General features: G+C 44.8%; 1 protein-coding gene across 6 annotated transcripts in view; it reads right to left on the bottom strand.

Annotated features, from left to right (window-relative positions):
- The window catches only part of PROX1 (prospero homeobox 1), a 60,374-nt gene that overhangs the window by 17,935 nt on the left and 20,130 nt on the right, over positions 1-22,309 (bottom strand). For all 6 annotated transcript variants that reach the window (XM_049868210.1, XM_049868208.1, XM_049868207.1 and 3 more), the window contains one exon: positions 16,460-16,654. In XM_049868210.1, coding sequence (XP_049724167.1) covers positions 16,460-16,654 — 195 coding nt within the window. The remainder of the gene's footprint in view (positions 1-16,459; positions 16,655-22,309) is intronic.

Here is a 22,309-nt window from a genome sequence, read left to right as displayed (position 1 = left end):
GTGTCAGAGTAGATCTCTGCTCCACAGGGTTTTCAGTGGCTGATTTTTGGGGGAAGTGGATTGCCAGGCCTTTCTTCCGAGGTGCTTCTGGGTGGACTCTCCAACCTTTTGGTTAGAAGCCAAGCCCATTAACAGTTTACATCACCCAGGGACTCCCCTCCACAATTACCCCTGGAAAAGCTAAGAGTGGGCTTTATTGCAATTGCTACTTAAAGCTTGTGAGGGGCTTTAACATCCCTTTTTCAAGAAAGGTAAATCGTTTGGGAAGACAGAGAAGCAGATTCTAGAACGAGCTCAGGCCTTTAGCAGTCTGTTATACTCCTACCAATACCTAATGGGACTTCAGGTGAGGTTTGGGATGGGGAGTCTAGGAAGCTGTCAAAATTTCGGGTTGGTCTTTTCAAGGCAGTTTCGGGAGTCTACACAGAGTATTTTGTAGAGCTTCAGGTCATTAGAATGGTATGACTTTGAAAACTGTCTGTGTATTGAAGGAAACGTAGGGCCTTGAATTAGCCTTTCATCTTCTTTTACCTACTTCAGCTTCTAGTCATTCCTCTGCCTTCACCCCACTCGGACCTCTGCCCCTATTCTCAGTGACTGTGTCACCTTTCACTGAAAGTCACTTACAGTACCAGATTTTAACTTTGAGGTAGCTTTAAAAAAAAAAAAAAAAAGTTGGATGCATTGACCATAAGACATATGGAAAATTCACACCCCAATGACTTGGGTGAACATTTGATACCTACCAAAAGCAAACTCACAGAAAAAAAAAGAAAAGAAAAAATCCCAGTAGACTAGACTTTTAGGCTCTAGATTACTATCATTTGGGGAATACTTAAAGGAAAAGACGGTGCTGGATTTATCAAAATGACCAACCAAGCCAAGCAGTAAAATTAGTTATACACCTACAACAACCAAGTCTGCCCCGAAAGACGGGAGACGGAATATATCACACAGAGGCTGCAATATTTCAAAGCCTGACTTCCTGCGTCGAGGTGTGCGCCAGGTGCGATCCGTGTGGGGCTGGCACGCAGGCTCTCCTTTAGCCTGTACAGGCCAGCACCTTCTCCTGGAGGGCCCGTGTGGCACCAGGGGTGCTCGGGCGTATTTTCGCATTCTCTGGCCACTATCAAGGCAACAAGTAAAAGTGAGCAGCAAGTATATAACGATTAGGGCCAATGAACTACTTATGAATTTAAAAAATGAGCTTCTGTAATCCCAGGAAGGAATTTTCCGCCTCTCCAAGGGTGCTGCTGAGATTTGGATCTACAGAACCCAGCCTCAGGAGAAGACCAAAATGGGTGCCCTGGAAATTTTTACTCAGATAACGAAGCCGCAGCAGAGCCACAGGGGTACAATGGCCCCAAGTATCAGCTGTCTGGGCTACTGCTTACTGCTTCAAGCTTTGCATCACGCCCAGGGTTCAAGAGACTTCATCCTGGGTAGGAAGGTCATCTTCCTTAGAAGCTCAGCATTTCAGAGCTAGAACAAAGCCCTGAGCTGAATCTGATCATATTACAGGCGAGTGAAGCGAAGCCCAACAAGCCAGGTGCGGCCAGAGGCAGACCCTGGTCCAGCGCTCATTCCTCGCTACCCTGCCATCTCATCCCTGCTGTTCTCATCTGAGCCAGGTGACCGCAGAGGCCAGGAGCTGCTCTAGGCTAGAGTTGCCACATGGGGGGCAGGCAGAATCATGTTTTGTTTCAAAACTAGTTTTTAATTAAGTATTTGTCCAGTTCTGAGGAGAGGGGCCAGATAAGAGCGTCTTGCTTGCTTGCTTGCTTGCTTGTTTTCCTGCTTAGGCTTGGTAGGAAATGATACAGTAGCAGGGATACCCCTGTAACAGCACAATGTAACATTTCCTTGGCTCTGCAAATGAATAGCAGTCCCTGGGCAGTGCAAATAGGTAAGGCCTTAGCTGCTAGCCGAAAGGCTGGTGATTTGAACCCACCCAGAGGCACCCCAGGAGAAAGGGCTGGCAATCTCCTTCCAGAAAATCAGCCACTGAAAACCGGATGGAGCACAGTTCTACTCTGATACACCCAGGATCGCCATGAGTTGGAGCTGAGTCCAAGGCAGCTGGTTTGGTTTTGGGCTTTGCAAACGAATAAGAACAAATGCTTATATAACACATTCATGTAGATTAATTCATTTAATTCTCGCAACACCTCTGAGAGGCAGGCACTATTATTTTCTCCATTTTACAGATGAAGAAACTGAGGCACAGGGTAAGTCACTTGCCAGGTTTCACAGCTAGAAAGTGGCAGAGCTGGGATTTGATCCCAGGGACTGGCTCCAGAGTCCGTAAGTTCCCTACTGTTGTTAGCCCAGGATGGGTAACAGTGGAAATACCCCCCAAAGGATTTCCTTTTTTAGGATTTCAGGGTGATGATTTTATTTACAATGGTATCTTCTCATAAGTAAATGTTTTGTTTCCTGGCTGAGAGAATGTCGTACAAAGATCAGCACTCCTCTGCCATAGTTATAATTTTTATAGCCTCATGTCCAAGACTTAGGCTGTCTTTATGATGTCAAACACCCCAATATATTATCTATAAAAACACTGAAAACATCCGGAGAATGCTTTTTTTTTTTTTTTTAATTCCCATTGACACAATCAGATTTGCTAAAATATCTGCCAAGAGGTTGATAAATTGATCTCAAAGGATCATTTTAGCCAATAAGGCTACTGAGACATTACTTAAGAAACCCAACTCCCAGGGATAAACTTTGTGGGACAATCAATATAGTCCCACTGAGTGTGCCTGAGGCACAATTCCTAAACCTGGTGTGGCTGCCCACACCTGGAATTCTGCTTCACTGTTCGGTGACTGTAACTGTCCCTCAGGATAACACTGTCCACCGGAAGTGCATTATAGGAAGGCAGCTAAAATGATCAGGGGCGCCCACTTACTGTATGAGATTAGGCTTTTAAAAAGGATTAGAGCCCATTAATCTAGAGAGATGAAGATTAAGAGGGAGTGACGATCAAAGTCTACAAAATCAGGAAGGAAATGGAGAATATGGCCACAACCCCTCTCGCAAATCCCAGGATATTATAACAAGGGATATCCTTTTGGAGTCCCAGGGAAATCACTTTAAGAGCTGTAAAAAGAAAGTACTATTTTCACAGCAGGTAATAAATTTAGAGAATCCTTATCTTGAGGAGTGGTACGTTCTGAGAATGGCATTAGGTCTAAAAAAAGGTTAAACAAGCCCATGAGTCGGAATCGAGTCCACAACAAGAGGTTTGGTTTGGTTTATGGGTGGAAAAGCCTTATAATGATCTAAAACGGGGAGGTTGGGAACGCTCTGGGTCCTCCTGAATCTTCTGAAGATGACGTAATCAGTAACAAGCACCAGCCCCTTCCCACGCTCTCCCTTCCCAGGAGCCTGATACAACGCAGTCACTCATTCCTCAGGGGGAGTTTTCTTTAATCCTTGTTGTTGATGTTGTTGGTAGTTGCTGTCGAGTGGATTCCAGCCCATGACAACCCCATGTGTGCAGAGTAGAACAGTTCATAGGGTTTTCGAGGTTGTGACCTTTCGGAAGCAGATCGCCGGTTCTGCCTTCCAAGGTGCCTCTGGGTAGGTTCGAAGCACCAACCTTTTGGCTAGTAGTCCAGAGCTTAAAGAGCTGTTTGCACCACCCAGAGGCTCCTTATTCAATTCTTACCAGGGCCTTAGTCCTAGAATTCTGCATTAGAGTCCAGGGCACGCGGACCTGACTATAATTCCCATAAAATATATGAACTTCTCTATTTAGCTATACCGCAAAACTAAAATCTGTGTTTTAATCAAAGATGGAGACATTTAAAGTATCCAATGTTGCAGTTATTGGGGGATAAAAACTGGTTAAACTCTCTACTGGGGATGCTGCTTATAACACGCTAACAGAGATCAATTACCAGTAATTCAAATTTAAGGGCAGATTAAACATATCAATTATGTAGTACCCATCACAGCCCAAGACATTAAGGTCTAAAATTTACCACAGTTAATGTAGAAACCAACACACCTTCACAAAAGCTGTGGCTCTGTTTAATACATAAAATCAAACTTTAGAGAGAGAAATGTTTCAGCTCTTTTCCGAAACATCCAAGTGTCAACTACCTTAAAAATATAATAATAGGTCATTGTTGGGGCTGGGGGAGGTTGGGGCAGGGGACTTCAGTAGGGGCTTGAGGGGAGATGAAGATTCCAGTCAGAGAAAAGGAGCCTTAGGATGTCGAGAACACGCACAGAGAATATTTTCAGCATTCGCATTTTAAGCTGCTTTCTGAAAGCTGGTATGATGTGGCAATGTGCAGAAAAAATAAAGGAGTCTGGGAAAGAGAAGGGGGCAGAGGCAGAGCTGGAGGAGAAAGGCAGGCACGTAAGAAGCAGTATTCAACAACCCCTAATTCTAAGCTGTCTACCATCATAAACTGGAAGCAATTATGTAGTGCTTCTCAAATGGCAAGTATGAGAACCTTAGTCCTCATGGTGGGGAGCTAATCAAAGACCCTAATTCACCTGGAGAGGGAAAAGTAGCAGAGCTGCCAGAGGGTGGGGAAAGGTTACAGGGCAAAGAGTCACCTTGGTCCCACTGTTGACCTGGGAGGGATTTGGGCAAGAAAACGGAGACATCTGGAGTTCAGAAGTCGAGAAACACAGGGAAGAAGCAGGAAGAGGCATACATGATCATCAGTGACACAAAAGAGCGGAGCAGAACCAAGCCTGCACTTGGGCACTAGCGTCTGGCAAGGAGGCCGGCAGCAGGGCTAATGAAGCATTTGCGGCGTGGGACGTTTGCCAGCGCAACAAAGAAGATGTGCTTGGGCTCTGCAGATGTGCCTGGCCCCCCAGAGCAAAATAATGACATAATCACCATCAGTGTCACAGACCAGACTGTACACAAGGTGACGGGGAGGGGAGGCCTGTAATACACACATGAGGAGGACTCTCCATGGCCCAGCATGGCTGCTGCCCAGAGGGGTGAGGGGCAGGCGGAACTGCCGAGCTGTCTACCTACACCTATACCTTAAATTCTAAGGGGAGTCCGGGTCCTCCCATGGTGCGTGTTTTTCATCCAATTCCGGCTACTTCTGACAAGCCCACAGAAACCTGAAAGGCTCCATGGGATCTGGGCTGTATGGAAAAGGCTGAATAAGGAGAAGCACAGGAAGAAAAGGAAGGACTTTTCCCAGTCAAGCCTCTCGTCTTTTTCTAGAAGTGCTCAAGCTTTTATGAACCTGTCCAGCCACAAAACCCAAGGTATATACGTACTATCATGAAGACCAATGCTTTGTGGTGTGCGGAGAAGGCAAGAAATATTTTGGGGACCTTGCGGGGGAATCAAGTGACCGGTAAAAGGGCCATCTTGAAGTCAGTGCAAAAGCAACCTAAGCCACAGAAAACCACCCCCGCTCATTTTAGCCCTTTCAAGACCCAATTATTTTCAGCTTTGAATTTTTTGTTGATACCACATGTTTTCATTAATGGAAGCACGCTGGATTATTGAGTGTTGTTGAATTTTTCGTAGGTAGTATTTTTTTTTTTTTTCCTTGCCTCCTGCCACAAGCCTACCCTTAGAGTCCAGAGGGATATACCTTGTCCCACTAATTCTACCCCTGGAGTCCTCTTGAGTCCACTGGGACATACATACTCCCCCCAAAAGTTTTGAATTTACCTTTTTCCTACCAAAAATACACATACCTCATACAACACCCTATAGAAACAGTAATTTGGGGTGCATGCCCGTTTTTTCAGTTTCCAACAGTTAAAAGGCCCCTGCCTTGTGGCAGCATGCACTGTCACTGGGAAAACGGCTTTCCAAGGAACCTGAGAGGCAGAAAATGTTGGTGGGCAACCGTATATCCCACCAGCCATGAAAAGGTTTTTAAATAAGGTTTCCCAGCAGGCCTTGTCACCTGCTCATGGCTAAGTAAGGTGGGTGTGTTAGTACAGCTGTCTGGCTTTTAAGCGACTTTCGTCAGTTTGAAAGTGAAAGTCTGTTTGAGAAGCTGAAAGAACAATAGCTCAGAGCCTGGAAGAAGAGCTTGTAGCACAAAAGACTTGGCTACACTTGTGTCTCTTTTCATTGCTTCTAATGAAAGATGCATAAGAATAACTTTAATTTTTTATGACCCCCTTTTTAGTATGACTATATTAGTTGTGTCAACTTCCATATATAGGTTCTCCTTAAATACCAAAAGGTCTGTTGTGAAAGTGTTTTCAAAGACCGATCAAAGAGCAATCCTGGCCATCCTGGAGATCTCTTCCTCCATGAGGAATTGCTATGAGGGAGACAAGACGAGATTCCTTTAACATGTGTTTCCCTTCAGCCTCAAAGTCACCGTGAACACTACAATGTGGTTATCTTAAACCTATCTAATCGGCTAGTTCAACTGCTCCTTAGAAGAATGATTATATATTTTTTTCTTGGTTTCACCCTCTTTAACAGGAACAGGAATATAACAATCATCTCCTTATCCAATACTTCTCAAATAGCTGTCTCTCTGTTGCATCTTTATTTTGTGTCTCTGCCCAAAAAGGAAGGGCAAGGGGAATGGATTGTATCTGTTTTATGTCATGTTACAAAATGGCATTGAAGATTGGCTTAAGGCAATCACTGAAGGTGAGACAATACTTTTAAACTAAAACAATCTATTTTCAAAGATTATACTTCTCTTCTTCACCAAAAGAATGTTTGCACCAATCTTTGTTGTTGCCAATTTATACATGTGTGTTTAAGAGAAATAAGTGAATTGTTATTACATTTTCTCCCACATGACTAAAAAAGAACCAGACAGTTAAATTTAAGAAATCCTGGGTCAGGAGGGAGGAGGTAAGGAAATTAAATGGTATGGGCCATTTGAAGGGGGATCACCAACTTTAAACAGGCTTCAGTGTGCTGAATGAGTTCATTTAATCTAGATGGAATAAACAGGCTAGTTTTCAAAAGGTTGTCAGAACTTCTTCAGACATTTAACTAGGATGGGCCAAACACAATGGTGACATCCCACCGAAGGCGAGAGCCACCAGCTGCAGCTCTCAGAAGACAGCCTGCTCCTTTTCTCCTATTGATAACCCTTTGTGGGATGAGGAAACAGAGCCGAGGCAAGGAGAAGGCAATGTCAGACAAAGGACATCAGTCCACACACTGTCTCTGAACCTTCCTCATCTCTGAAGGACAATTAATTATAAAGGCCTTAGGGGTAGGTCGAAGCAAGGGAAAACCCACTGCCATCCAGCACTGCAGCTCTATCTCTGTGTTTGCTAAATGGCTTTGCCTGTTGGGGTACAGCCACCGAGGAACCAATAGATCATGGGGGGAGGGGGGCGTGAGCGAGGAAGGCAAAAGACTTTTTTTGTGTGTGCGCCTGCCCTTGTATAATTCTATTCTCACTGTGAACTCATCCATACACAAAACACAAGGACAATTTTTTTTTTTTAAAGAGAAAAGCCACAGGGTAGGTTACAGTCAGAAACGGCCTCTCACTGGTGTGTTAAAAAGGATGGTCTTTTCACCAAATCATTTCACAGAGGCAAAACAGACAAACACAAAGAGTTGAGACTTTTTCTCCTACATTAAATGGAGTAACTGATAAGGTCAGACATATGATACCTAAAGACATGAATCTGTGAACTCCTGAAGTCAAAGGGCCTCTCTGTGCTGGGGAACGATCTTTCAAAGGAAATAGATCATAGAACTCCACTGAACCCCCTTTAAACTTTATGAAGCAGGAGGAGAAAAAGCTCTAAGTAGGGAAGCTTGACAGAAGAGCCTTGAACTATTTTCTGAAGGAAAGATGAGACCTTTCCTAGGCTGCCACAAAACATCTTTTTTTTTTTTAAAGGCTCCTCTGAACTTTGATATGTACGAAGACACCGCTATTGAAAGCTGCGTAATTATGCGCTATAACCACTGCAGAAAACGCTTTGTTCACCTCAACAAAGGACAATAAGCAAAAGTAAAGCGACATTACGCTGTAGCTTTTTCTTTAAGAATGTTGAGAAAGGTCATGGAATCCTAGAACTAATAAAGCTGTTGAGTAAGGAGGTTTTCAAGCTGATCTGACGCGCTGGAGTATAATCCAATGACAAAAAAGACACAGGAAGCTAAAAACGCAATGACGCTACCAAACAGATGATAAATCCATGGGCTAGCTTCATTACCCTGACGAACACCTTCAATCCCAAAAGGACAGGGTGTAAAAATGAAGCCTTGGGCACGCACAGACTTTTCTCTCTACCCCACAGCCAACCCTTTCCCCCCACTTCAAACTTGATGTCTTTTCTGCTCTCTCCTTCGTATTTCAGGCAGTAATTCTGTAGAAGGAATATGTTCCCAGACTGCCATGTGTGGCCATGCATTTGGAGAACATTCATTTAGTCTCTTAAAAGATCCATTTGGCTTGTCAGTGGTGGGACTGGCAAGGAAAGAAATGGTAAGGGCTTCTTTTCCTCTTCGCCACCCACCAAGAGTGTGATGTGCGATCATTTAACGGGCTCAGCGGCTTTGAGGCCAAAAGACTGCAACAGCAGTAAGAGCTTTTCAGTCACGTGCCAGTTCTCCAAATGATCACTCATATTTAAGTATCTATTTGGAGCAGAGGGAAGCGCTTCCTCAAGCCACCTGTCCTCATTTTTCTTTAAAGAGATGGCAATGTGAATCAAAGACTTCCAGACGTATTAAATCTTAAACGTGTGTCTCGTTGAACATGGGAGTGAGTTGGGAATGGGGTCAGAAATGGGAAGCACAGAGAGAAAGATGTTCAGGATGGGTATTTGTGTGCATACGTGTTTGTACGTGTGGGTGGGTGGGGCGTAGGTCAGGGGTGCAGCAGCTTTTTAATTGCTCTTTCCAAGAGGAAAGCGAGAAGCACATAGAGAAGTCCGCACAAGTACCCTTCTTGCCTGCCATGTGTCATCTAGAAAAATGTCAAACACACAGGGTCCGTGATGAAGGGTTTTCCCGGCGAGATCTTAGCACCTTCGGCCAGTGCCGTGGAGTCGATTCTGAGTCACAGCAACCCCGTGTGTGTCACAGTAAAGCTGTGCTCCATAGCATTTTCAATGGCTTTTTTTCAGAAGCAGGTTGCCAGGCCTTTCTTCCGAGGCACCGCAGCACTTGGACCATTTGCACCACCCAGGGACTTCATTAGCACCTTTGAAATGGCATTTACAAGCCTGCCAGTCAATGGATAAAGTTCCCCATTCTATTTATTCCTAAGGCTTCCATCCAAAACCCTGGGTTTTTAGTGAGGGCATGGGAGGTTAGTCCCTCTTACTGGGAACTTGGACCCTCCCTAAAAGTAGATGATTAGCTGCTGTGGGACCTGTAGGTTACCACAGTGGAAGAAGGACATCATGGTACTCCACAATGAGAGAGCACCATGTGCCTGCATGACAATACAACACTCACATTCTCTTCTCAAATTACATCCAGAAGATCCCGAGCCCACAATCTTTGGACCATTCTGCCTTTCTCAGCTGCACCATATGAAGTGGCCAGCCTACGTGATGCAGTCAAACCCTATAGGGTCGCTATGAGTCATAAATGACTGGACGGCAATGGATTTGTGTTTTTTTCCCCCGGTTAATCGCTCAGCTACTAACTGAATCTGCCCAGAGATGCCTCAGAAGGAGGCCTGGCAATCTGCCCCCGAAAGGTCACAGCCTTGAAAGCCTATGAAGAGTTCTACTCTGCACACCTGGGGTCTCCGTGAATTGGAATCCACTCAAGGGGCAACTAAACAACTTAACGACAACAACGACAACTGTTCAGGAAGTTAACCGCTGGGAGTTACACCTCAGTTGCCTTAGTTAAGTTCTTTGCAAAATATGTAAACCAGCCTCCGAGTCTGACAGTGATCATTACCTTCCTTACAGTCACAGGTCCTGCCACAACTGTGACAGAAACAGGAGGGGAAAAAAAAAAAAAAACAATGAAGTCCAACTCCTGCGCCCCTAAAGTCAGAAGTATCACTGTGGTTTAAACACTGGGAAGGAACCCCAAATCTCCTCTCCCTCCCTATAAAGAAAAAAAGTTGGGAGCTCTTCAAAGTGAAGTGAGAATGAAGCATAGAGATATATACCGTGACACCTGGAAAGGCAAATTGATTGTTGCCAATCTCATTAAGTGTGAGAAGCCGGAGCGGAAAATGCGGCCCATAACCGAACACACCTTTCCTGCCCGCCTTCCCGCCCACCTTGGCAAACTCCTGTTCAGAATTGAGATGCCCAGCCCCACGGAATGCAGCCAGCTCCCCCAACCCCCCTTTAGCACAAACTAAAAGGTTAGTTCACTTTTTTCCTCTTTCACCATCTTCTTCCACACCCCCTGGGTCTTCTCAAGCTCTCACCACCCTAAATCTGACTGTTGTGCCAAGAATCTTGGCAATTGTGTAAACTGATACAAAAGGCAGAGCCAACTCCCTGTCACTTGCAAGGCCCTGACTCATAAAGGCCAGGAAATGCAGGTCTAGAACAGGAGGGAGCTTCCGGCCACGCCCTCCTTGCTTAGTGATAAACCTTCCCATCTGCCTTATTTTCCCGTAGGCCAGGGGTCAACAATCCCTCTGGCCTTGAGAGTGGAGGCCTCAGCAGCAGGGGCTGGGGGAGGGACGGTGCCCAGTGGTGGCAGAGGTGCCATCAGTAAATGTATGCCAGAGGCAGAGATGGGCAGAAAGTAAAAAAAGAAGGCTAGTGTTATGGATTGAATTGTGTCCCTGAAAATATGTGTTGCAAATCCTAACCCCAATGCCTGTGGTTATAATGAGGGAATGGGCTGTCTTTGTTATGTTAACAAGGCAGGATTGGTATAGGGTGTATCTCCAGTCCATCTCTTTTGAGATATAAAAGAGATTAAATGCAAGAAAGCAAGCAGAGAAGGTAAAGAGAGATGCCAAGCCACATGAAGACTGCCAAGGGGCAGAAGCTCAGAAGGACAAGGACCTTCCTCCAGAGCCAACAGAGACAGAAAGCCTTTCTCTAGACCTGGTACCCTGAATTTGGACTTCTAGTCTCCTGAAAGGTGAGAACATACATTTCTGTTTGTTAAAGCCACCCATTTGCACTATTTCTGCTACAGCAGCTCCAGAGAAGAGATGGACTTAAAGACTAACTGTAGAAAAGGAAAAGAGAACTTAAAGATTTGGAAAATTCTGTTGTACAAACTAAGGACTCATGTCCTAGAATGCTTACCAAGGGTGTGGCTACCCAAGCTTTTGTCAGAGAGATGAAGCTTGTGACTGATGGGTCTAACCAACTACCACAGTAGAAACCCCATCAGCTTAGGCTGAAGGGGACAGAGAAACAGGGAGAGGAAAGAACACTGTCTGCCTCTTGGAATTCTACAGGCAGGAAACAGGCCCAGGGAGCTACATCTCTTGTCCTCCACCATCCCCGGAGCAGCTCAAGAGATCGGCAGAGCCATAGGAAGGAGTATGGGAAGCAGGGGTCTCCTAGGCTTCAAAGAGTCTGATCTTTGCCAACTGGGTACCCAAATGCGGGGCCACCATTATGTTAAGGTGTGCCGGGGGGTGCGGCCACCACCTAAAGCAGAGGGGGCGGGGCTGCCATCCCCAAGGGGCAGAAGATTGGAGCCTACAGGGGTCAAGGTCACCACTCAGATGGACTAAGTGACTGAGGCTGCCCGAAGTCAAGGGAGCAGAGTTGCCATCCCAGTGGGCCTGGAAGGTGGAGCTGAAGCCCGGGGCAAAGGGGCCTCCACCAAGAATCCAGAAGGCATGCCAACACCCAGAGTCTGGAGGGCAGGGCCAGTGCCCAGATGGTCTCAGAGAAGAGAGCATTACTTTCAAGCCTTGAGAGGTGATGTAAATTGTTCTGCTGGGTTTTGGACTTGCTTGGTGCCTGCTATCCCTTCTTTCCCTCCAATTTCCCTCACTTGTAATGGAATTGTCTACCTTGTGCCTGTTCTACCATTGTGCTTTGGAAGCAGATAATTTGTAGTCTAGATTTCACAGGTTCACAGATGAAGAGGAATTTTGCCCCAGGATGGAATACGCCTAAAGTCTTACCCATATTTGATTTAGATGATTCAAAAGATTGAAATTTTGGACTTGGAGTGGATTTAAGACTTGTGAGATGACGTGATAGAGTGAGTGTGTTTTGCATGTAGCAAGGACATCATAAATTTGGGGGCCAAAGGGTGGAATGTTATGGATTGAATTATGTCTCCCTAAAGTGGGTGTTGTAAATCCTAACCACCATGCCTGTGGTTACAATCCCATTTGGAATGGTTGTCTTTTTACGTTAATGAGGCAGGATTAGTGTAGGGTGTATCTTGAGTCCATCTCTTTTGAGGTATAAGATAGATTAAACATAAAATAGCAAGCAGAGATGGGGGAAGAGAGATGCCAAGCCACATGAAGACGGCCCAGGAGCAGAAGCTCAAAGAGACAAGGACCTTCCTCCAGAGCCAATGGACAGAGAAAGCCTTTCTGTAGAGCTGGCACCTTGAATTCGGACTTCTAGCCTTCTAAACTCTGAAAAAATTAATTTCTGTTTGTTAAAACTACCCACTTGTGGTGTTTCTGTTAACAGCAGTAGTGGATAACTAAGACAGTGAGGAACGGAAGGGAACGTGGCAGTGAAGGAAGGAAGCATAGCTGCACCCTCGCTCCTTTCTTTCTCTTTGGCCAGCTCTGCCTGCCCCACCACTCAGAATCTCTGGGAAAACACTGAAGCTTGGGAAAGCTGGAGTCTTTCTTGTGATGATGGCGTTTGTATCAGTATCATTATTATTGCTCTCGTTAAATATGTTAACATCACACCCAAACAATAGACAGGCCTATAAAATAAATGGAAACCTTGGTGGCATACTGGTTAAGTGCTACAGCTCCTTACCAAAAGGTCGACAGTTCAAATCCACCAGGTGCTCCTTGGAGACTCCATGGGACAGTTCTATCCTGTCCTGTGGGGCTGCTATAGTTGGAATCGACTGGAAGGCAATGGGTTTATAAAATAAACAATGACACCCGTGAGGAAAGTGCTTCTTAGAACAATCATCTATTTGAAGCCAAAAGGGCAATATTTGCCCAAAAGCAAAGATAAGAAGGCAGGAAAACTGGATGAATGGAAATGGGGAGCCCAGGCTGGTAATGGGGAAAGTGCTGACACATCATGGGGATTGCAGCCAATGTTACAGAAAAACCTGTATATAAATTATCGAATGGGAAGCTAACTTGCTCTGTAAACCTTCACCTAAAGCACAATAAAATGTTCAAAATTAAAAAAAAAAAGTTAGTATCAGTAAAACACTTGGAAGAGCGCCTGTAACACAGTCAAAAGTCACTAAGTGTCAGCGATCTCGTTCTTGTCACACATAACTGTTTAAGAAATCTAAATGCCATCAGTAAGGTGTTTTGTTATTGGACTCATCCCTTGACTGCTGGCTCTTTGAGCCTCCGGTTACACAAATTCAGAGTTTCTCTACCACGTTGCAGCAAAGCCTGTGATCCTCTGGTCTGCCTTCGCATCTCTCGCTCGTACTTAAACTACAGATTCGTTTTATGGGAATCTTAAACACAAAGATGAGAAACTTGACTACGAAGTAAAGCAGCATGTGAAGTGGCAGCTGAGGTGTTCAGCCGGAGGTGCTGTGTCTAGTTCTGGAGCACAGCCAGGCCCTCTCCGGTAAAGCTGCAACCATAGGGCCTGTGGTTTTTAAACACCTCACTTCGTCAGTGACCGCCAGGAGTAAAGGCATGGAAAAAAAGGAATCGCCTTACCTGAAGCTTTTGTTAGTAAATGCGCCAAACTGAGAGGCCAAATTAGAGCCTGCTTAGGAATGTTAGGGTCCTACGTGGTAGGAGGTGTGAGTGTGTGTCTACGGGTGTGTGAGTGTGAGAGGAGGAGCTGGGCAGAATCCAGGCGCCTGCTGCTTTCTGACCACAATTCTGATAACAGCCTAGTTTTGCTCTGGTTTTTAATTGTGGTGAATATACATGTAAGGAAATACCTGCCATTTCAACAATCTTCGCACGTACGATTAACATGGATTACGTTCACCACGTTGCTCAGACCGCACCCTGGACAGTTCTCCAATTCTCCGTCACCCTTACAAGAAGCTCAGTGTCCCCTACGCATGCTGTCTTCCTTTCCCCCTAAGAGCTGTCTTTTACAGAAGGAGGAATTAGAACCAGACAACAGTCCAATCGCTTGCCTGGAGTCATGTGGGATGTGACCAAATTCTTCCCCAGCCTCCATACTCCTTATACTGAAACAGTTTTAAAATAGACACTGCAGATAAAGGAGAGGTGGCCTGGCTGGAAGTGGGTGTGATTCACAAAGAGAGAAATATCAGATGTTATCATATTAAAGGAGGGTTTAAAAAGAGGGTTTAGCTGATGCTAAATGGAGCAGCTTGTTGGGTATCTCTTGACACACGTCATCCCATTTGTGCCACTGAAATACCACCCAGGTGAGGTTTAAACAACCCTAATGTATACGCTCAGAATTTGTTCCCTGGAGTACGTTACACAGCAAAAACGTAAAAATCACCCATGGATCTTGGGCCATTCTTTTATCCAAGAATACCCACATACTAACAAACTGTGAACTGTCCGCTAGCACACAGTGGCGGTCTCTTGGCTTAAGGTGTAGAGCAACAGACTTGTCAGAAAAAAAAAAGAAAAGAAATGAAGCTCTAGATAATATTGCCTTAATATAGTTAGCCACGATCATATTCTTCAACTTTAGAAAAAGTCTTCTGCCAATATGGTAAACCAGAGCTCAGTTACCGCAGAAACTCTACAAGAGTGGAGCCCCACAAGAAGGGTCCTTACTTTTAACGTGTTCTGCAAAAGAAAAACTTCATTTACCATACGTTTGGCCAGAAAAAGTATTTTTCTTAGATAGCAAAGATAAACTGATGGCCTAGAGTAGAACCATTCAAACGTTCAAGGAAAAGCCATGACTTCTCCATTGCTAAGCTTCCACGTTCAGTTCTTCACACCCCACCATAACCAATGCCCGCTGCAAAAAAGAAAAGTGCAAGCAGGGAGGGCCCGGGAGTCAGGGCACTTTATTAACAAGGCCAGACCAAGATCTCTCTTGCCTCCAAAGTTGGAAACTCCCCCGGCATTACTGGGAGGACAGCGGTGGTTCAGTGGTAGAGTTCTCGCCTTCAATGTGGGTTCAATTCCCGGCCAAACGTACCTCATCTGCAGCCACCAGTTGCCTGCCAGTGGAGGCTTGTGTGTTGCTATGATGCTGAACAGGTTTCAGCAGAGCTTTCAGACTAAGACTAGGAAGAAAGGCCTGGTGTCTACTTTTGAAAATCAACCAATGAAAACCCGATAGGTCACAATGGTCTGACCCCCAACCTATCACAGGGGTGGCCAGGATCAGGCAGTGTTTCATTCCATTGTGCGTGAGTTTGCCACGAGTCTGGGACCGACTCGGTGTCAGCTAACAACAACAATATCTACATGAGGAAAGAAGAATATTAAAATAAGGACCCTAGCACATGTAGGAGAGAAAATTCCTACCCCCATACTGGCACAGCATCGAGTCAACAGAATCCAAGAAATGGACCAAGTTTGTCAACCCACAGCCTGTCTACTCATTTTTAACAGGGTTCAGACCACCAGCTATTATAGACTCAGCCCACAGGACTCAGCAAAATGCCTTTGAGAGTACTGGGGTTGTGCTGGTTTTGTCTCCCAGAGAGTCATCAAGTTACGATGAAAACTGTTTGCTGAGGAACCACGTTAGCCTGTAAAGCCATGTCTCGGTCATACCACACGTCGCTCACTGTCACACGGATGCTGCTTTCCGGGAATTGCCTCTACTTCTTTGTGTGTTATCTAGAACATGCTTGTCATGGATACGTATTATACGAACAAACAGCAAAATGCTAGTGAGGCAAAATACATACGCACAATAAAACATGAGTCTCCTCTAAAAGAACAAAAACACAACGAGATGTCGATAGATCTGTTATGATCCTAGCAAAGTCTCACAAGTTAAAGGAAAATAAACAACCACAATAGTTAGACACCATGGAATCACTCCCTATCTTCCATTTCTAGACTCTTTTAGAAAACAACTCCTGCAGTTAATATACCCACTCAGCTGACATGCCAGAACCTAGCTATGAAAAGGGTCCACTGGAGCAGTGACCTTTGCCCAGGAAAGGGGGTCACTAAACATCAACGTTTGCTCCTTGCTGCAGTTGACCTTGGAGTCTTCCAGCCCCCTTTTCTGTAGTCCAATGGGCCTTCTACACAAGCAGAAGAGCCAGGGAATGAGAAAGAAAAGGCAAGGAGGATGGCACCCCATGATTCCAGTGGGAACCACCGAGGGTTCCTTGTGGCTCGTCTACCTATCACTCTACTGGAGACTGCTTATGTAAGAAACCAAGACAAAAGCGGATCTCAGAACTTTAAAAAAAATTTTTTTTAAACAGCAAAAGAGAGATGACCAAAAAGTAAAGATGAGTTCCTACCTCAAAGTCGTTTGCTTTGTTGTAGTGCATGTTCAGAGCCCGGTACAGCTCACAGTCTCTGGTTATGGACAGCTCCTCAGTGCTGGTGACCCCATCGTTGATGGCTTGACGCGCGTACTTCTCCATCTGAATGTAGTAAAACTCCCGGAAATTGCTAAACCACTTGATGAGCTGAGAGGTAATACATCTGTTGAACTGTAAAATTTAAATATTGAAAAGGATAAGGACATTGCCATTTTCTTCATTTTTTTTTTTTTTAGCCATCTAAAGCATTTTTTAAAGTCCCCTCCCCTCCTTACTTGGAAGCGTGTTTTTATCCCCTCCAAAATGGCAGCAAGAGAGGCGAGAGGAATAACGTACTTAGAGAATATAGAAAACACATCAATAATGGAAGTCCCATCGGGCATCTCCTCATTTCAGATGGAGCACTTGCACTATGAACCTGATCTTCCTGAAGCTGAATGTCTGGTTTTCCAGCCTCATTCTTCCTCTTTCAGCAGAACACGCTGCATTTACATACTCCTTGTGGAAATCCATTCACGTTATAGAATCCTGGGACGAGCTGCTACGTTCAGGTAGCAGACATGACAAACCACACGGCTTCACCGCTAAAATGAGAATTCCCTGTCGGCACGTCACGGCCTCTTTCGATGCTGAAAAATGGTTTTTACACAAAATGGGAGGGATCTGGCATTTGTTCATTTTTGGTGGTGGGTGGTCCCCGTGCCCATTCCGCCATGATTTCACTCAGTGTCCACCCACAGTGTCTTGCTGGTGTTGTCGGGTCAGACCTCGGCACTGTTCATCCACTCCCACGGCCAGCACGCTGGGCCTATGCTGGCTGGGAGGTGTGCTCAAGACCCGGTACACAGATGCAGAGACCGAAGCTTTTATTACATTTTTTAAAATGCCAAGTTACTATAACATGATTAGGTTTTAAAACTTTGTTGACCAAGGTTTCCCTCTGACCTTTTAAATGAAGATGTCGTCTTGGATTCACTGCAAATGGTACCATGTTTGTTGACGGTCCTCTGTTCACGGAAAGGACAGATACGTCTCAACTTGCCAAGTCAAAACCAATCAACCCATAGCTTTATATCAGGCCGGCTGACAGAAAACCCCTGCCTTTCTTTCATCACAGGCATCCCCTTCGCGGGGCCCCCAGAAGAAGATGGATGTTCATCAAAAATCAACAAAGAACACTTATCAAACACTGGCCCTGAGAACATCCAGGCTCTAACAGGATGACAGCTAAAGTGTGCACTGGGGCTGTAATTACTGCGCAGAAAGTTGTTTCTATACTAGCAAAGATAATAAACGGACGGAAATTTATGGCCGAGAGTCGAAGTCACAAGGAAACAGAAGCAGGGAGACTGGTGTTTTTCTCAAAAGGCCAACTTGCATCCTAATTGCCATGCAGTTGCAAGGGTCCTTACAGATAATTGACCAGAAAATGATTAAGTCATCAGCAAATCGCTTCTGCTTGCAAGAGTTCAAACATGTACTTAACCTATCCAAGAATTATATTTTCACTCTGTGCGTCTGCTCTGTCTCCATTCAGCCTTGCGGGGAACCCGATTAAAAAGACAACTGAAGGACCCCGTTATCTGATCTTCTGGTTGCCGGTTTCAATAGAACTTAAACCCATTACGATTTGCTGAACTTGGAGTTCTTTCCATTTTATCTCAGCAGTAAAATACACTGTCCAAATTTCCAGACACTGAGATAAGGACTACAGGCCCCCGTGGCGGCTTACTGTTCCTTTTTAATTCTTTTAGAATAAGAAACAAAACATTACAAAATGATAGCAGGCTGTGCAGTGGGGAATGAAAATTGCTTTGACATGGAGATTAGGCTTCTGCATTGTTACAAGACATTGTCTCATATGGACGAGAGTACTGTAGAGGAAAAAAATAGAAGGGTTTTTTTTTTTTTCTTTTTCTAGAATGGTCATGAATGACCTAATGGAGAAGACAAAAAAGTAAGTGCACTTGCCATTATTTACGAACGGGACATAAAGAGAGATTTAAAGCTTATTGTTGGAGGATGGAAATACCAGAGGGAAAGAATGGACAAAAACAACAGCCTCCGCAAACAGGAGACAAGCGGAATGACCACAGCAGCTTGCAGAACGGGGGTTCTCTCCATCAGAAGTGAAGAGAAATCTGCCCAGTTTTAGTTGTTGGCTAAAAGCAAAAGCTGGCCCCCTCTTTTCTAGATACTCACGTTGGGGGAGGAAAAAAAAAAGTGTTAAACTTTAAAGCGTTAATTTCCTGAGTTCTGTCGTGTTGTACAAGAAAAGGCTCAATTGTTGTAGAAAGGAAGGCTCTGTAGTGTGTTAATGTGTCACTGCAGAAACTGATCGCTACAACAGAGAGGCTGTGTTTCCACAGTGTACGGGTTCCTCTGACTTTGATTAATGCTTCCCACGGGACATCTCAGCCTCAATATGGGCTGAAGAAACTTCCTAAATATTCAATGAGCATGGTCAAAAGATGTATAAAACAAATCAATCTGACACCTTAATCTGGCTAGGCAGCAGTTGACTCAGGGGCGGAGGGAAGGAGCTACACCATTCAGCACTGCCAGGCGGAAAAGCCTGTGAGCGTCTGTTCTTCAAAGCTAAAATGACACTGAATCTCTTGTACTTAGTTGTCTAAGAGTTATTAGTTTATACATTAAAATCGGCAGCCAGTCGTGAGCAGGAAGATGGTATGGTCCACTGATGCCAGGCATGTCTCACATGGGCCCACCTGCCCTTCTTGCCATGAAGCGCAGAGCTTTGTGTCCGGCTAAGTATCACTGTGGAGGAGCTGCAAAGTTGGACTCTGAGAAGACAGGGCTTTGTTTAGCGTCTTATTCTGGGAGGTGAACTAAACCAACCCTGCTTTCACCCTTTGTCGGCATCAGGGCTGTAGTGGGAGAAGTTGGCTCACCATGCCACCGTCTCTGCACTGTGTCTGATTCCCTTTACTTCTTCATTCCTAAGGTAATTTGAATGCATAACCGTTGCCGTCCAGACCGTTCCAGCTCATGGCAACGCTGTGTGTGCAGACCGGAACTGTGCTCCATAGGGTTTTCTTTTTTTCAAAAAATTTTGTTGTTGTTGTTGAAAACATACACCGGTTCAACTGTTTGTACCATTCAGTGACATCAGTTATATTCTTTAAGTTGTTAACCATTCTCGCCCTCCTTTTCTGAGTTGCTCCTCCCCATTAACATAAATGCACTACTGCTCCGGGTTTTCAATGGCTGATTTTTCAGAAGTAGATTGCCAGGCCTTTCTTCTGAGGTGCCTCTGGGTAAACTAAAACCTCCAACCTTTCAGTTAGTAGCCAAGCACTTAACCACCTGCACCACCCTGGGCAATACACCCCCTACCCAGATGGAAGTCACGTGTGTTAGATACGGTGCCCATTCCTAAGAAGAGTGTACAGTGGAGCGCGTCTCACTCCCTGAGCTCACCTTGTGGAGCTAGCCAGAGGGTCAGCTCAGTCCAGCACTATCCTCCAATGCTATACCTTAACCACAAAATATTTTCTGCTTGTGTTGTTTCTCCTGGTTTTCACGTGCAACACTAACATCTAATCACTATTTGAAATGGCTTTATGATTTTAGAAAGCAAATTTTGCTAGAATCAGGATTTTCTCTTAGACGAATGTACCCACACTTAAGTGTAGACTTATATCTTCGTGACAAGTATTACCTGGTCCACAGGCACGTGGATTTGTCTTTTTAAGATAGATGGTGCAGGGTTTCACTTGTGATGAAACCCTGAGGTCCCTTCATCACTTTCTAGGTACCTCTCGATTCCGTAGTGGTTTCCTGAATCCTGGCCAGAATCACATTTGGACTGTGCACAGAGAAGCATCTAGCAATTTCTGCCTTGTAAATAAAGGCTCACACATCTATACTTCTACATAAACAACTCATTGCTGTCAAGTTGATTCTGACTCATAACAACCCTAAAGGACAGAGTAGAACTGCCCCATAGAGTTTCCAAGGAACACCTAGTGGATTCAAAGAACTGCCCACCGTTTGGTTAGCAGCCATAGCTCTTAACCACTCCGCCACCAGGGTTTCCATGTATATATATATAACTAGTAAATATGCTGTATGTATATCTATATCATAATATACATACACCTGTGTATGAGTTTATTCATTGTCAATGCTTCATTTTTTGATTATTCTTGATATTAAAGAAGTCCCAGAATGCTCTGCCATTGTTTTCTGGAAAGTTCTGGACCACCTGTCTCACAATTTTCCCTGTACGCCCGTGACTTTCCACTATCATCAGCGTAAGCTCAGGGAATACAAATTCATCTATTACTAGCCAAAGGAAAAAACATAATTAGGAAAGTTTAAAATGTATAATTCATTCGAAAAATAAAAGAGAAATGACCTTCAGTGATTTTCTGTTTTGCAGGGTTTTCCCTACTCTTCTCCCCGCCCCCCATCAGGAGTTAACTAGATTCGGGACTTCAGCGTCTTCCACCCCAGGATGGGTAGAGTACGGACAGAATCTGTAATCTGAATATTAATGCTTTTTAAAAAGCATTCACCAGGTATTTAATTGCTATTTACCCAGGATGAGCGGTTATTTGCATAGCCGAATCACTCCATGTATTCTAAAAGAATGGGAGCAATTTCGTGTTGATTTACATTGCATAGTATTTATAAAACTATAGACAACAATTTCTCCCCTTCGATCCCCCCCCCCATGAATGTTTCTATTATTTACATCTACTGTTGAGCAGTGTTGCTGGCTCAGAATGACTTCTGCTTTCTACCCTCCAGGTGGCTGCGTTTCAATGGTGGGTGAGTGAGCCCCATGTACTGTTTGCAAAGCTCTTTAGCATCCTTCTGGATGAAAGGCACTATATAAATAATATAAAGTATTGTCGTTATTATACCACAACACTGCAGGTCACTGCACTCAGAGGACAAAGGTGATGACAAGGACACACACACACACACACACACACACACACACACACACGAGCTAACACTTCCCCTCCCCTTCCTGTTCCCCATATCACCTCCCAGAACTAAACTGTTGAGAGGATTCCCTGAAAGAAGACTTTGCCAGGTTCTACAGGGGTCCAGAAGCTGGCTGGTTCTCAGTCAGTCAACAAATTTCCTTAAATTTGTCTATTCTAGGTTTAAAAAAAAAAAAAAAAAAGTTGCTGTCATGTCAACTCCAGCTCCTGGCAACCCCATGTGTTACAGAATAGAACCACTCCATCGCGTCTTCTTGGCTGAAGTCTTTACAGTTGCAGATCATAAAGGCTTTCTTCAGAGGCACCCGGATGGGTTTGAACTGCCGACCTTTGGGTTAATCACTGCGTGCAAACTGCTTGCACCACCCAGGGACCTTCTATTCTAGATCAGAAAACCAAAACCAAACCCATTGCCATCCAGTCGATTCCGACTCATAGCGACCCTAGAGGGCAGAGTGGAACTGTTCCATAGGGTTTCCAAGGAGTGGCTGGTGGGTTCGAACTGCCAACCTTTTGGTTTGCACCATAGCTCTTAACCACTACGCCCTATTCTAGAAAGGATGGTCCTCACAAATGCTTTCCCTGGCCTATTGTGCTTGTTTTGTGCTTAATGACTCTTAACCAGCCATTTAAGTTACTGCCTTTCTCTGTCTCCCCCAGCCTGCCCCGTTTGTTGTCATGGAATGAGGAGAAAGCAGGCCTTCCACTTAAGGAGCACAGCCAGGGAAGGAGGAAGATAAAAGGCTGAAGTTGATACACAATTCAAAAGCAAACCGGAGGGAAAACAGAACTTTTCTTATAAGGCCAACTAAAACATCAGTGAAGGAAGCTGAAATGAGCCGGCCTT

Source organism: Elephas maximus, chromosome 24 (genome assembly GCF_024166365.1).
Source record: "Elephas maximus indicus isolate mEleMax1 chromosome 24, mEleMax1 primary haplotype, whole genome shotgun sequence".
Classification (NCBI taxonomy): Eukaryota; Metazoa; Chordata; class Mammalia; order Proboscidea; family Elephantidae; genus Elephas; species Elephas maximus.
This window is presented reverse-complemented; position numbering and strand designations above follow the sequence as displayed.